The sequence below is a fragment of the Chelonoidis abingdonii genome, chromosome 1, assembly GCF_003597395.2.
Source record: "Chelonoidis abingdonii isolate Lonesome George chromosome 1, CheloAbing_2.0, whole genome shotgun sequence".
Classification (NCBI taxonomy): domain Eukaryota; kingdom Metazoa; phylum Chordata; order Testudines; family Testudinidae; genus Chelonoidis; species Chelonoidis abingdonii.
In genome coordinates, this window is record NC_133769.1 from 160,149,952 (window position 1) to 160,166,399 (window position 16,448).

Genomic DNA, 16,448 nt, shown 5'->3' on the forward strand with positions numbered 1-16,448 from the left:
CCTCCCACTAAGGCTTGTTACCCTGTCGAAGAAAGCTGTTAGGTTGGTTTGACATGATTTGTTCTTGACAAATCTATGCTGACTGTTGCTTATCACCTTATTATCTTCTAGGTGTTTACAAATTGATTGTTCTGTTTTCTCTGTGTTAGCACGTATGCACTCAGCTTAGAGGGATCATTGTGCTTGACCTTCAGTTGGAATGACCTTGCCGTGGATGATCATTCCAATTTGATCAGCTCTTACATGGTAAGCAAGCTTGATATAGAAGTATTTGGATAGGAGACCTCAAGGTGCTGCTGGAAATAGTGTTAGGTCTAGTCTACGCTACAAACTTTTGCTGGTATAGTAATGTCAATTAGGGATGGGATTTTTTAATGACATTTTTATACCAATCAAAGCTGTAATGCAGATGCAGCTTTTACTGGCATCACTTGAGGGATGCAGTGAGTGACAGTGAGGGGCCGAGCAGGGAGGGAAGAGAGGAGGGACACATGTGGCGAGGGGTGGGGGGGGATGAGCATGATGGGGAAGAGGAGAGGACAGGAGGTGTGCACGTGGCGAGTGGGTGGTGAACAAGTGGGGAGGGGAAGAGGAGAGGCGAGGAGGGGCGCATGCGGTGAATGTGGGGGACTAATGGGGAGGGGAAGAGGAGAGGAGGGATTCACATGATGGGGGGATGAGCAGGAGGGGAAGGGAAGAGGAGAGGAGGGACGCAGGTGACGAGGGGGGAACAAGTGGGGAAGGGAGAGAGGAGAGGGGGCGCACGTGGTGAGTGGGGGAGGATGAGCGGAGAGGCGAGCACGTGCCAAGTAGGGGGGATGAGCGGGGATGGGAAGAGAAGAGAAGAGGAGGGGCACACATGGCTAATGCCAGGGAGGAGGCTGAGTGGGGAGGAGAGGAGTAACTGGCGAGCAGCCGGGGACCTCTGGAGTGGAGGGACTAAGTGCTGGAGAGGAGCAGCCAGGCAGTGGCAGGTGGAGAACGTTGAGCTTTTCTATTTGCCATGTAGGTTTCCAAGTTCATCAGTAATCTCCCTGCGGGGTCCAAGGGACCCAGGAAGCTGAGTAGCAGATGCCACCTGCTCAGCCACCTGAGAACCTGCATGGCACATAAGCAAAAACTTCTGGCAGAAGCCAATTGCCAGCAGGGAGGGGAAAGGCAAGGCCACCACAGCACAGGTGTCTGATGGCAGGGTCGGCGGTGGCTGCCCCAGAGAGGCTTAGCCTCTCCTGGCCTATTATACCTGCCGCCCATGTCTCTCCACTGTCTTCCTTTCCTACTTTCTTTCCCTCTGTCTTCTCTCTAGGAGCCTGATTTACAGCTCATTGAAGTCGAGGGGATGTCAGTGAGTTTTGGATCTGGCCTTTGTTTCTTGTCTTGTGCTCTACTCCCTGCAATGTCAGAGGACATAGGACCACTAGATCTGAAATTCTGCAAACTCTGATTACACCCTGCACTCACAGGGTCACCACACCGGTGCCTCTGATCCATGCCCCACTCCCTCCCCCATCCCACATCACTAGGCTCCCTCTTGTAGTAGGTCTCATTCTTTCCCCACTCAGATGGGGCTGCAGTTTTTTCCTATTCTTTGGGAGCAGGATGGCTGGGGTAGTGTGAATATCACCATAAGGCAGTGCAGGAGTGGTCCCATGGCCTAGGCCCCCAGTGAGCGGTGCTTTTGCACCATGGGATACCTTGATTAATTGTGGGACTCTCCCAGGTGGTTCAGGTCACTCGTAAGCCATTCATCACAATCACCAGTAAGAATCAGTGGGCCATGGGATTAGCTAAAAGGAATTGCTCCCTTATCCCCACAGGTTCCAGCCTATTCTAGGGCTAGTGAAGACCTGTTGGTGGATTGACCTTTAATTTCCCTAGTTTGAGACAAACAATTCACAGAAAAATGAGGCACCGGGAGATAAAGTGACTCTCCCAAAGTCACCAGCAGAGCCAGGAACAGAACTCAGGTCTTCCATGTCCTACGGTAGTGTACTCTTCTCCCACTCACATACTCACTCCTCCTAGTTCCCCCAGCTCGTCAACTCTTTAGGGTACTGATGCCAAAGTTGTCACTTAGGTAACGCTCAAGTACACCCAAGAATACAGCCAGATGAGGACAAAGCATCCATGGGCCAGAGCAAAATACCCAGGAGAATCCAGTCAAATAACCAATGGGAAGTCATCTGCGATCCTACTGCTCTCTTTTTTGATCACTGGATGCTGCTTGTTGTTTACTGTTGGCCCAGGCTATGGTACATAGGCCAATACCTGGCTGGGAACAGGGCTGCAAATGGGGTGAAACAGAGAGAGGAAATGCTGCTGACGGCCCATGGAAACCCTTGGGTGCGGTGTTTGATAGCCTTCTGGGATACGAGTCATCAGTCCAATGAGGAATGAACAATAGAGCTCTGTGCTGTTGGAAGTCAGGGCCCCTGGGACCAAAGAGCGGTTGTCACAATTCCTAGATTAGTAGAAAGTGAGGGATGGTAAATAATTCTGTATCCATATTTTATGGGTGGGGAAAGAGGTACAAGAGATTCTGACTTTCCCAAGTTCAAAGAAGCAGCTTGGGATTAATTTTATTACCCGTCCCATCATCCTCCCCTTTTCTTCTCCCCTATTATAGGCTACATCCTTCCTTGTCTTCAATAGGATTGTAAGCTCTTCTTATGTTTTGTGCAGCATCTGGGGTGTTACCAGAGTATAATATTATTATAGTCAATTACTGTTATTATGGCAGATTGAGAAATAGGCACCAGGAGTCCTATATTTTAACCTTAAGATCATCCTTTCTCCAATAAATTTTGTACAAGAGAGAATATTTACCCCCCAAAAGAAATGATATGAAGATTGCACAGGTAAGCACCCAAAAGTCAGGAAATGCCCATGTTAAAGTTGCCCACGCAATTGTGATATAGTGTGTAATTACATTGTTATGTATTGTTCAACTAATACAACAGAATGTCATTGAATATTTTCTTTTACAACCTTAAATGTATGTGTTGTATCATTTCTGATTGTCTAGTACTCTGTATGGGAGATAGCTGGGTGGTCTAGTGGATCACCACAGGCCAGGGACTCAGACAACCTGTGCCCTATTCCTAGCTCTGTTGGCAGATCACATCATCTCTCCCACCCTGTTTTGTTTCCAAGCTCTTCAGATCATGCGCCGTATCTTGCTATCTGTTTGTACAGTGCCTAGCTCAACGAGGCCCTGTTTTCAGATGAGGCCTGTAGACACAACTGTGATACAAATCAGTAACAATAACAGTGGGAGAAGTGTATATACCTAGTGAATAATCAGTGAGGGAAAAGGGCACTTTTAGAAACTTAACTAAGTTTTCTAACTGACTTTAAGGGGCTTCAGCTCAGGCCCTTCATGGCCCTGAACATACAGTAAAATAAAGGCTTTTATGGAACCCTGCCTCATTCAAAACCTATGTGCAGTGCTAAAATACTGAGCGCTTGCACTCTGCATGGACCAAGTGTTATTTTCAAAGGCACATGCCTCAGCCCCCAATTGACTTCAGCATGATCAAAGGCATTATTCTATGCAACCTATTTCTATCTATCTAGGTAGGTACGTGGCCCTCCTCAGCATAAAATCTGAGTGCCCATTTCCCTTTGAATTCTTCACTCCCAGCCAGGTCAGCAGGAGTGCAGTTCAAATAGACATACATTGTTTCTTTTAATAATAATAATGTTCCTCCAGTCTCAGTATCTAAAACAGCTGAAACTTTGTTTGCACAAACTTTCAAATATAAAAATAAAAACATCAAAAATCTGCCCTTGTGTAAGAGGCTAAGTCTACAAAGTATCAGCCTGGAAGTTCATGATTTTGGAAAGTTATGAGTCACTGGTAGGAGAGTTGGAGAGTGGGAATGCTCACACAGTCTCTTCTTTAGCTGTTGCACCCAGCCTAGATTTGGAGCTTGTCTACATGAATATTTAGACTGTGGCAAGATGGCTACCCCTACAATAGCCTCCTGCACACTAACCGTGCCTGTGGACCAGCTTCTGTGCACTAACAGTTCCTTAGTGTGCTTTGATCTAGTCTCATTTCAAAGTTGTAGGTATCTCTATAGGATTGCTGCCCCCTAGTTTGGATCACTTGGCCTTTTGGGAAAAATTTAGTCAATAGATAGACTCTCTTCCATTTATAAATCTCTTTTATCATCCAAATACAGCTTCTGCTGTTGGGCACCATCTAAAAGTCAGTGAGACCAGGATTGAACACAGTGCCAGTGGGACAGGAAAAGAAAGAGAAAGGAGCATCACAACATATCTCAGTGACAAGGTGTATTTCAGTACCTTCGCCCACCCTCAGTGAATCAATTCTGGTGAAAGACTGCCAGGCCTAGGCCTAAAAAGAGACAGTCTGCTCTGAGAGGATCTACAGGCTGCTTCAGATGCATACCATGCTACAAATATGCTTCATAGACTTTAAGGTCTGAAGGGACCATCATGATCATCTAATCTGACCTCTTGCACATTGCAAGCCACAGCACCTAAACCTCAACCACAAATAGGAGGGACCACCTCAAGAGGTGGACACTGTTTCTATTGGCTTTCTTGCTGAGACTTCTGGTTATAGTGCCAAGGGTAGGGATGGGTTTATGGTATGTGTGCCTATCCCATTGGAATGAGAGTCCATCAACATATTCCTACAGCTGTTCAGAAAATGATGCCTCTTTCCTCACACACACACCCCGACACTGAAAATGTCAACTTATTGTAGAAAATATAAAAACTGAAAATCTTCTGCCCCAAAAAGATAAAATTGTCAATCTTTAATCCCACCAATTTTTTTTCTTCAGATTTTTGGCTTTCCAGTGAAAAATCAAAAACTGTCAAGGAAAACCAGCACTTTCCACAAAACTTCTGTGTCAGTGTGTTCTCTCAATGGCAGAGGATGAATTCTTTGCCTGGCATGAAGAGTGCTGTGCACTAGGATTCAGGCCTCTTTGGGAGAACCTGAATGCGGCTCCCATGAAAGTGTGTGCCACTTCAGTGAATACAGCACAGTTGGTATGCTGGCAGGGTTTGATCTCTCTTTATTTCGCCGGTCCCAGGGCAATGCAGGTTCATATGTAACCTACTGGTTAATATGTGTTACAGGTGTCCCACTGTGTCTGATTTGCAGAGGATATGACTTTGTTATAGCCACAGCTAGAGAACCTAGCTCTTTAGCTCAAGCTGTAACCGCTCATTATTTTAGCTCTGGAGGTCTGTGGTGTGTTGGCTAAGTTGGCAACTTTCACACATCCCCTGACAAAGGTGAAGGCACCTTCTAACAGTTGGTCACTTTATTACTCTATCCCTGGCATCACATGCTCCCCACTGACCACTTCTATGCCACACATTGTTTTTGACCTTGCGTCTTCACTACATACATGCACTCGAACCGCTTACGGTGTCTGGGGCTGTGCCCAGGCCCCTGCTCACTCAGGGTCAGTTGGTACCCACCTTCTCAGAACTGCTTTATGAGCAGCTCTTTGAAGTCAATGGATCCAAGGCGTTCAAAGGAGTCTTTCCATTGACTTTGAAGGGGTTTTGATTGGTCCCTAAGATATCTATAGGGAGAGCTCAAAGGAAGACTGAAAGGGGGGAAGTGAGGAGGGAAAGGCAAGAAGGGGGTAGAAACACAAAAGCTGGGATGGAGAAAGAGATAAGAAAAGGCTCCAGACAGAGAATTAGGAAGAGAGAAATGAGAGAGATAATATGGAAAGGTGAGAATTCAGATTCTGTAGGGCTGGCTGTGCTTGATGTCCTGGTCATGGGTGAATGGGAGACCTGAATGCTGTTTTCTCAGTCTACATACCTGAGCCTGACCAGGTGTGAGACCATTTATCAAGCTTTTAATGCACTGTGTACCCCATTTGTGAGGATTCTCAGTTCTGGACATTCTGCAGTCCTTGACCTTGGACAGCTGCAGGTGTCATTGAGCCATATGATAAATGATCATTTCTCCTGGAGAATCCATTTCCTTCCACTCCCTCTCCCAACACACACACACGTCCCATATCAAATAGTGCACATCCCGCAACCAAAATGCTGTATTCATCACAAATACACAAGTCCCAAAGACACATTGCATAATGCACAGATACAACATTCAATAAAACACACAGCAATACCCCCACGGCAGAGACAGATGTATCGAGGACAGTACACTAAACCTCACACAAACAACACACCTCAACAATGCACAGTTTTCCCTTTCTGCTCACTCCACCATGCCCTCCTGGTTTTAAACAGCTGGACCACTCATTTTCCTATGTAAAGCCTGCAAAATTTGCTAGATCAACTTGTGTCTTCAATGCTATTCTAATAAAAGTTAAAAAATACCAACCTGACCCCTTTGCTAATATAACATTAGCACAGTTAAAATAAGAATGATTTTAGAATAGTAAGGCAATGGAAACATTAAAGTTCCCGAATCAACTTTTAAGTTAGCTATATAAGGCACAATTTTATGGCCGATACAATATAAAAAACTGGGGACAGAAAATGCTCTATATGTGCAGCACAGCCAAGTTAACCTTGTTATGGGTGAAAGGCACTATAGCTAATGCATAGATAGAATAGATGGCCTAAGTGCTTAAACAACTAATGGCATAAGGCACATTTATAAAAGAGTGGACACACACACATGCACAGTTCATCTAAATGTGTACACTCAGACTTAATTAAATATGTTTATTATGCATTAAAAGTAGCCAGCTTTCTATCCTTTTGAGCTTTATTAATATCCAGCCTTTTTATTTTTCCCCCCCAAAACGATTGTGGCGGTACTTTTCAATAACTAGTATTTTCATGCCAGCTTTCATGGTTCGTCTGGCTTTTGAGTCCTTGGTAGGTGGAGGAACTTTTCTAATCTTTTAGAAAAGGAATAGTGACCTTTTTTTTACTCTCTCAAATCTCAAGTGGCTGAAGGGATTTTGCTCAGTCTTTTGGAGAAAAAAATCGCTTTTGGCCTGAGACTGACCATGGAGAATTTCAGCCCACAGATTCTGGTACCCTGATTAAGGTTGAAGGGACTCTCACACTGTGGGTAGCCCCATTAGTTTAAATTAGATTATTTGAGTAGTAAAATACTATTCATCAGGAAAAAATGTGCAAGAATCTGACCCCAAATCTTTCTGAAAGTTTGGAGCATGTCAAAATGGGATCATCATTGCACACAAGAAACTATCTTGCACCTGTACCAGATACTGCTAAGCAAGAGCTGTGATGTAGCTCTTTTGCATGTTCATACAGAAAGTAGCAATATATCTCCTCAGTCACACTAGCTTCACAAAGGAAGTACAGATGCTGTGACTTCAGAATTCCAATTTCATTGCATCCTCCATCAGAGGTGTCTTCCAGATGGGGCAGAGTCTACTTCAGGACCTCTTCTGTTTCATATGCCACATTCTGGGTAATAACATGAGGACTCCATGCTTGTAAAATTAAACGGGCTCTTTATTAAGAGAATTATTTAAAGAGATGCTACAACTGCAGCTAGCATTCCAGCCATGTGCACACAGACAGGCTTCCAGGTGTCTCCTCCAAACTCTTCCCTCCTGCAACCTGTGCTCCTCCCTTCAAGTTCCATGCAGATTGCTACAGATCATTCCAGAGTGGTACAGAAATCCACTTCCAATATTATTATTTCAACATTTTTATTACAGTAAAGCTCAAATGCACCAGTCAGAATTGAAGTTTCATTGTGCTAGATGCTGTACATACACGTAGCATAACATGGTCCCTGCCATGACTGAGGTTCTCCTTCTCCCAGGCATTGAACCTAGAGACCATTCCAGGTGGGTACAGAAATCCAGTTCAGGTTCTTTTTCTTAGCCTTCCTCAAAAAACTGAGAACACATGGGATAGTCCAAAGGAAATCCCAAAGTGAAGTTAATGTCCACAGGGCATATCTTTAGGGCATACTTTTAAGTGACTTGAATTTACCCAGCATTTAAAAAGGAGGGGGGCAAGGAATGGAAAAAAATGCTCCTCTATTTACTTGCTTGATATTAATCCACATTTACTTTCTTTTTTTAAAAGCTGTAACAGGAAAATATTTTGAAACGGTTCTAGCTATATATTAGTAAGAATCCCTCCCCCTCACACAGCCTCAGCATAACATCTTGGGGGGTCACAAGGCCAGTGTGGTTTTCTCAACACGCACATCTAGTTGTATTTAAAATAAAGAATTTTTAAAGCGTTGTTAACACCTCATCAAAGACTTCAAGAAACATTCTATTTAGAGACGGTGTGGCTGCTACAGCATGTTGGACCTGATGTTATTTCTCTTCCCCTTGCTTCTATTACTGGGACGTTGGCATTGAAACAAAATCTTTTGTTTAGAATTATTGCTTTAGATTCCCCCCCTTGAGGACCATGTCGTTGTTTGTATGAGATGCAAGGATCATTTAAGAATCCTTGCCACAGTAAGCAAAGCTTGGGCTGTTACCCTGGTCTCGTGGCCCAATCCAAATGTTAGGTAACTACATTGTGCCTCCCTCCATCCTGTAGTTTCAGTTAGGAAAGGGATTCACAAACTATACTAAACAAATGTGCACTGTTGCTGTGCGTAATTAAACAGGTGCCACATTCCGTCACAGAGCTGGCTGCATTTCAGCGAGGGGAGAAGTGATTTCTGTATATTGGCTGTGTACCTTTTTAAGTCTCTGAAGCACTGTGAAGGTCCTTTGGGAAAAGATGGCACTCCAGTACATAATCACAAGGTTGTTATGCACTATTTGTGACATCAGAATGGGCTGCCATGGAGACAACTGTAAGGGGGCATCATGGTCCAAATGACAGGACATGGGTTGATGAACCAGGACTCCTGGATTCTGATCTTGGCTCTACCACAGGTTTATTTCTTCAAGGTCACACATTCACTTTGCCGCTATTTCCTCAGCAGGGAAAATATACCTTCTTTTGCGAAAGGCTTTGAGACTGCCAGGTGGGGGATAAGCAGCCGGAGCCAATAAAGGCTTAGGGGAAAAGTTACTGGTGCCATGGAAGTACCCTTCAGCAGCAAAACAAAGAAGAGGAAGGGAGGTGTGGGACACCTCCTGGAAAAAAAAAATATGTTTGCAAGCAGAATTTTCTTAACAGAATGGCCCCAGCTGGTCCTTGGTGATATTGTGCTACAGGCAATGGAGTTCCAGCAAAGATGAATTGGCCCAGTGTTTCAAACATTTCCTGGGGGCATCAGCATCTCTGTATCTACAGTCAGCATTCCTGAGTCTCCCACTGGCCTCCACTGTAGTGTTATGAGCAGAGCTGGCCCGGTGTGCTGGAGTTCGTGATGCAGAACTTTACTGTGTGATATGAGAAATCCAGTCAGCCCTACTGCTCTCTTTGTTGTATCGATGGGGAAATTATTACCCCTTCACTCAGTAACTTTCCCCACACTGCTGGGGTAAGAGCCCAGAGCAGCAGTGAGCCCTGCATAGTTCATGCACCCATCATCTGAGACGTACGCTCGATGATATGTCTGTATTTCTATAATATGTATAAAATGGTCTAGCTGGCAACACTAGGTGGCAGAGGTGGGATTTTTTCTGCTCTGAGGGCTGTCCTATAAGGCATTGCTTGTTTAAGTACAGTCGCATTTAGTTGGAGCTGCAGGAGAGAGAGACAGAGAGATTCTCTGTGTTTACAGCCGGCGCAGGCTACGACAGGCATCTAACCTGCCCCCCCTTGCCTTTCTCCATCACTTGAAGGAGAGAGTGTGAGGTTATTTGGGAATCTGGCTGTTGTGGGTCAGCTTTCTCTGCACTGGATTTTCTGAGCTGTTAGAACACAGCCCAGGGAGACAGAAAGGAGACAAGAATTCCATCTTATTTTTTAAAAAAAAGCGAGCGAGAGAGCAGGAGAGCGAGGAAGAGAGACAGAGTGACAGACAGACAGAAGCATGAGGACCTACTGGCTGCACAGCATCTGGGTGCTGGGATTCTTCCTGTCCCTCTTCTCCTTGCAAGGTAGGTGATAAGTTCATTTCTTAATGCCTCCCCCAACCCTCTTGTCTGATTTGGGGCTGATGAACTGAGGATGAGTTGGAAGATGGAGATGTATCTATTTGAATTCATCCTCCACCTCCTTCAGGAAATAAGGGCCAAGGAGAGATTATTGTTGGTGAATCTTCTGGTTAGAGGACACCTCCTGTGCCTGACTTGCGGCTGGGTTTGTGTTCTTTGCAGGGGACTGCTGGGAGAGGGGGAATCGGCAAGGGAAGGGGCTGGATGGAGCTGGGTGTCCCTGCTCTACTTCCATACGCAGCCTGTGTTGCTTGGCACTTTGGATTACTAGTGCCGATGCGCCTTTCTGTGGAAATCTCGGTTAAGTTTTTAGAAGGAGTCTTTGTGGCTCTTTGGCGTGTCCACACAAACACTGCTTCCTCCCCACCCCCAGCAAAAAAAAAGTGGGGGAGCCAGGGAGGCAGAGATGGGAGAAGGAAATGCTCTGGTTATTGGCTCTTGCCAAGAGGGGAATTGTCAGCTGGGTTTCATGCTTATAGAGCTAAGTGTAAGTAGGATGTAGTTTGAAAGGACAATAGATATTTTTGGTTGGTTTAGAGGGGTTTTCTGTAAACAAGGATTAAGGGTGAATGCATACTGTACAGTGTGTACAAACTAGCACACACGCACATACACACTCTCCCCCCCACACACGGACTTGCATCTCATACGCAAGCAACACACTCACTCATGCATGCCAATAATCGCACATACACATGCCCATAAATATAACATACAGTGTGCATAAACTCACTCCAGTTCACTGTGCCACACACACTTCTATCTCCCTGTCACGTGCAATTCCTACAGTGTCACACACCTGCATATGCTCGCTTCGATTGCCCTCTCACTTGCACACATACACACTCTTGATCCATCTCACCAGCACTGTTGGTTTGTGTACACACTTTATCTACCATGCGGCACCCCTCTTGTGCACGTGTACGCACACACACACTCTTTATTATCTGTATGTCAGACCTACTCTCTATGATACACTGCCTCGCATGTGCTTGATCACTCACATACAGAGACACACAAATGATCTCTTGTGCTGGGTCTTTCTCTCTCACACCTTCTCTGTCACACTCTCTGACACCCTGTCCTGCTTATGTACACACTGTCCCTCTTTTCTCCCTAGCTCACACTTGTGCACATACTGTCCCTCTGTCTCACAAGTTGTATCAAGCACCCACAGAAACCCTAACACCCACTCTCTCCCTTCTGCACATTTTTTCTCAGACATACTAACATAATCTCTCACGCTCACTCGCTCACCCTTTCCCCACCACTGTTGCATGCCCTTGCTCCCATACTCATACTCCTCCCCTCTGTCTGCTGCACACGTTATCTGACTGTTCTCTCGCACTCTCTCTTGCTCACGATGTCACACATACATGCTCTCTTTCATTTCTCACAGATTTTCTCTCAGACACACACTTCCTCAGCTTTGGATTGGGAAACAGACACTTTCTTCTCCCCATGTGCCCATTTCTGAGGGAGGAGGGAGAATTTTTCAACACACACATGCATACCCGCCCCCCCCCCCCACACACACAAATAAATGCGTAGCCACTGTAAGCAGTGATATCCAGTGGCTTGGCGTGACTGTCCCTCTGCTCTGGGAGAATTGGCATGGACCCATCAAAGAAAACGGATACTGCCAATTCACACAGACTCCAGACTCCTCCTCCTATGCCTGATTCATATTGTCCAACTAAAGCCACTGGTCCTTGAGCCATACGGTGCTTCCAGTACACAAGCTGCTGTGAACAGTGACCTGGAGATCCCAAATCTGGCATAGTTTGGAGCTGCTTTCACCTTTTGCAGTGACTCTGGTCCTGCGGCTTCCACCACAATCCATCCTAAGCTTGGGAGCTGCTATCGTTTAACCTGTTCCCATGCACTAGTTACATAACAACTGCACAAACCCCCAAACTGTGTTTCCCTGATGCTACCAGAGACAATTAACCCTTTGAACACTGAGCTACCATGTATCCTCTGGAAAGCGGGAGAGAACAATGCTAACACTGGAACCACAGCTACAAATCCTCCCTCCTCCCAACTTTTGGATAAACTGGAACCCAGATCAGAGCCACTCCTGGTTCCGGTTTTGCAGATCTGAAAGCGAGCCATGGAATTTACATCTCTAGTCCCCGGGGAGTGACAGCCCATAGAAGGCAGGGTGTGGGGGCTGTCCAGGAGAGGCAGGGCGCTATGGTGAGCAAACCAAAAGGTGCTGAAGGGGTTAAAAGGAAAAATGCTGCACTCCACAGTATTCAATGGTAACGAGCCCAGAATGTGTCAGTAACACTGGCAAGTGTGCCTGTGCGGGGCTGTTACTCTAGAGTACTGGAGTATTGATTTGGATAGGGAATGCCTCCTCACCTAGCTTCCAAACACCATCCAAGCACTGCACGTCGCAGACAGCTAGCCAACTGGGCTTGACGTTTTCCGAGCCACCCTAAAACAGGATGCCCCTCTCGGTCTGTCTGGGGGTATATGTGTATACGGAGGTGACATTTCCCTTTTTCCAATCTCCCACGGGCGACTGAGTTGAGAGCAAAAGGGAACTGGGCTGATGCTGTGGGGCACAGCCAAGCTGTGATTGAATGGCAGGCAGTGGAGGAGAGAGGATCGCAGCTGAGGCTGGCAAGAGAGCTAAGGACTGCACAGTGCCAAGTGACTCACACAGGCTGGCTCCTCTGGTGCCTTTACCAGGGTACATGAAACAGGTTGAATATCCCCTCTGCCTGGCTGGGCTCTAGAGCATGGGGATGGAGAGGGGGCTTTGCTCTTTTCCGCCTTGTCAGGGGTCAAGGCTTGCAGCCTTGCTCTGAGTTTCACTCTCCTCACTCCCGTGCTTAGCTGGGTGGCTCAGGTTTCCTGTGCTACTCTGCTTCTGTGTGGTGGCAGGATAGGGCTCCCATTCTCCTTGCCCTCACCCTTAGTCTGGGCTGGGCCAGTGTCCCCACATTCCCCTGGTGCCAACCCAAGCCCCAAAAGTGGGCTCTTACAAACCTTGCCATGTGTTGCCTCAGCCCCACTGCCCTGTTTGAGCTGGAGCCACACAGCTCCCATGCTCCCCAGAGCCCCACTCAAGTTCAAATCCATGGGGCTGCATTTTGGACCACACTGTGCCCTCAAATCTGCACAGCCTTTGGTGTATTGATTTATTCGCCAGCATTTTATCTTCACAGCCATCCTCAGTGGAGCCAGTGTAGCATGGTATGTGGGGGAGGGGGAGAGCAGGGGAGTGGGGTTTGACGGCATGGCATATGTGTGTTAGTCTGTGGTGCCTGTGTGCTGGTGAATGTGATGAGTTTATGTAGTATCTGTGCATCACTGAGGCAAAGGAAAAGTCTTCCCCCACTTCCTTGGATATACTTTTCTTTCTAGTTATTTTCAGGGTGGCTAATGCAATCAGGGAACACTCCCCACACATGGCTGTATTGACGAGATAACGACTCTCTCAGCTGGCTTACGTTCCCTTAAGTGATAAAGATGTGCAAGGCCCAAGGTGAAGCCGAATTTACTTGCAGACTCCAAATGGAGGGAGAAGGCAGAAAAACCTGGTTATCTGAGTACTGAAAACAAGGATTTTTCTGTCAAACCCCGTGAGTTTGCTCTAGCCCTGCCCCAACACCCACAGACCACTGTAACTCAATGCAGACAATAGCTACCACCCCAGTAATGACCCAATCCCTCCACCCGTTAGACACCGCCGCTCTCAGTCATGTGATCTGAAGGCTTTACTATGACAAACAGAGGCCTGCTCCAACTCTCAGCCTCTAATGCCCCTCTCCTAGTCCTGAGACAAGTATCATCAGGCAGGCTCTGAGACTAGTGCTGGGAACAAAAAGCCAGGTGGTCTCTGGCACTAGCATGCCTTTACGAGGGCAAGGGACCTCCTCATTCCCTGTCCCTTGCAAAGGGGCTGGGGTGGCCAGTCCCCATGCTTAGGGTCATGCAGCAATTGCTCTCCCCTGCCCTTCTACCTTGGGGGCATTCCTGTATCTTGGGGTTTCAGGCAAGAGAGCAAACAACTTAAAGGAGCCACCCACCAGCTGCATTTCCGTTTATCCCACAAACAACAGGGGCATCTTGAAATGCTCCCTTCAGCACCTCCTCCTTCTCCCCTGCCTCCTCTCATCATTGATCAATGGGAGAGGCAGCCCTTTAGAACCTGAGCCTTCTTGTCCTGTGCCAGCAGTGCCTCCTGCAGCCCCCCTGGGACTTCTGCGGTCCAGGCACCAGTGGGATGGGATTAACCCTCACTGGGGGAGGTGAGATGCTGCACAGAGGTGACTGGACAAGAGGTAGGCTCATTCTGATATGAACTTCAAAGTGTATGATAGGGATAGCTAGAACCACTGGGATGGAAGCCCGGTCCTTTCTATGATATGCAGCACTGCAATCATGCTGTGCTGGGGGAGTGATGAGTGGGTGGGTGAACAAGAAGGGTGCTCATTTGGCAGGAACAGGATACTTCTGCGATAGTCCATCCCTCCTGCTTAATGCTGTTAAATGACAACAAAGGGTGCTAAAGTGTGATTAAGAGCCAATGAAAGGGAAGTTTTCTTCACTGGGCCTATAGAAAACCTGCAGAACTCCCTGCTGGAGAGAGTCACTGGGGTTACTGAGACCAGCTTTTGGAATGGGCTGGATGATCTTATGACCATGAGTACAACTAGCTGAAGAGCAAGGTGAAGAGGGCACTGAAAACTTGTGCTTCAGGGAAGCATAAGGTGATTCCCATGGGGATTTGTGTGGAATTTATCTGGCCATCCACAGACAGCGTTGCACAACTGGCCAGGTACCTGCGTCTCCCTTTTCTGGGAGACGCTGCCAGTGGCAGGAGATTGAGTTCAGTGACCCAATGGCAAATTCTCCCTCTTTAAGAGGTTCCCTTTTCCTCAAAGAAGAATGTGCTGTGATTTCATGTGCTGTTCAGACTCAGTCAGGGAATTGCTTTGACAGATGAAGCACACTCCTTGTTATCGTTTTGTCCAGGAGAAAAAATATATCAGTCACCGCACAGACCATCTTGTCCAGCTCTGATAATGAGAAGAGACAATGGTGAGGGCAGAATGGATAGCACTTGGGGTGAGCAGTCTAGACAGTTCACCCTCCCAGTGTGGGGCAGGGTGGGAAAGATACAGAGACTTCCCCTCCCAGTGTAGGACAGGGGGACACTACGGAAGGACAGGTACAGAAGCAGCTTTCCCATTGATATGGGGTATGGAACAGCTTCCATATGAGGAAAAACTAAAAGGACGGGGACTATTCAGCTTAGAAAAGAAATGACTTGGGGGGATAGGACAGAAGTCTAATGGTGTACTGAAGGTGAATAAGGAAGTGTTATTTACTCCTTCACATAACACAAGAATCAGGTGTCACCCCATGAAATTAATAGGCAGCAGGTTTGAAACAAACAAAAGGAAGTACTTCTTCACTCAGTGGCAGTTAACCTATGGAACTCATTGTCAGGGGAAGTTGTGAAGGGCAAAAGTATAAAAAAAAAGTAGATAAGTTCATGGAGGATACCTCTATCAATGGCTATTTGCTAAGATGGTCAGGGATGCAGTCGCATACTCAGCGTGTCCCTAAGCTAGAAGCTGAGACTGGGCAAGAGGGGATGGAACATTCAATAATTGTCCTGTTCTGTTCAGTCTCTCTGAAGCATCTGACACCAGACATTGTTGGAAGGCAGGATACTGGCCTACATGGACTATTGGTCTGATTCCAGTATGGCTGTTTTTATGTAAAGAGTGGAGCAGAGGGGACTCTGGGCAGGGGGAAGAGGCACAGAAACAGGCCCTCCCAATGTGGGGCGGTGGATGCCGGGAGAGAGGCACAGATATATACCCTCCCAGTGTGGGGCCCGGGGAACTCTGGGAATTAGTGATGCAAATACAAATGAGTGAAGAAAGAGAGGTAATGCCCTGATTTTGTTCTATGCCATTTGCCTTAATGTAGCTCAGAGGATGGTGAATTATTAGGGTTATGGCCCAAGGGAAGAGTTGGAATTAGAGGTTGATGTTTGATATTCAGGGCTCAGTCCTGCCTTGGCTGGAGCATAGATATGGAAGATGAGATGCTGCCCCGGGTATCCTGTCCAGTGGGATTCCTGCCAGCCAGGGAAAGTTCCCCATCCCACTCATGCAAAAAGAAGTGGGGAAGTGCTGTGAAGGGTGCACCTCTGCTTCCCTGAGCCATAGCAAAATTTGCCCTGACTAGGGCTTGCTGATGTTCCTTTCCTTGATCTCCTTCTTCTGAAGCATCAGGGATGGCCATGGCTGGAGAAGGGACATTGAGTGGGATGGGGGGCAGGGCTCTGAGGTGGCACCAAGCATTCTCTTTCTTAGGGGTTTGGCTGGCTGGTGTGCTGTTCACATGCTTGGCATCTAAATGATCACCATATGTGGGGTC

The 16,448-nt window shown here is 46.9% G+C and overlaps 1 protein-coding gene across 1 annotated transcript in view; it reads left to right on the top strand.

Moving 5' to 3' along the window:
* Positions 1 to 9,633: 9,633 nt before the first annotated feature.
* Positions 9,634 to 16,448, top strand: part of LSAMP (limbic system associated membrane protein) — a 1,403,745-nt gene continuing 1,396,930 nt past the window's right edge. The window contains exon 1 of the mRNA XM_032776813.1: positions 9,634 to 9,980. Within this exon, the coding sequence (XP_032632704.1) occupies positions 9,914 to 9,980 (67 nt within the window). The 5' untranslated portion in view covers positions 9,634 to 9,913. The remainder of the gene's footprint in view (positions 9,981 to 16,448) is intronic.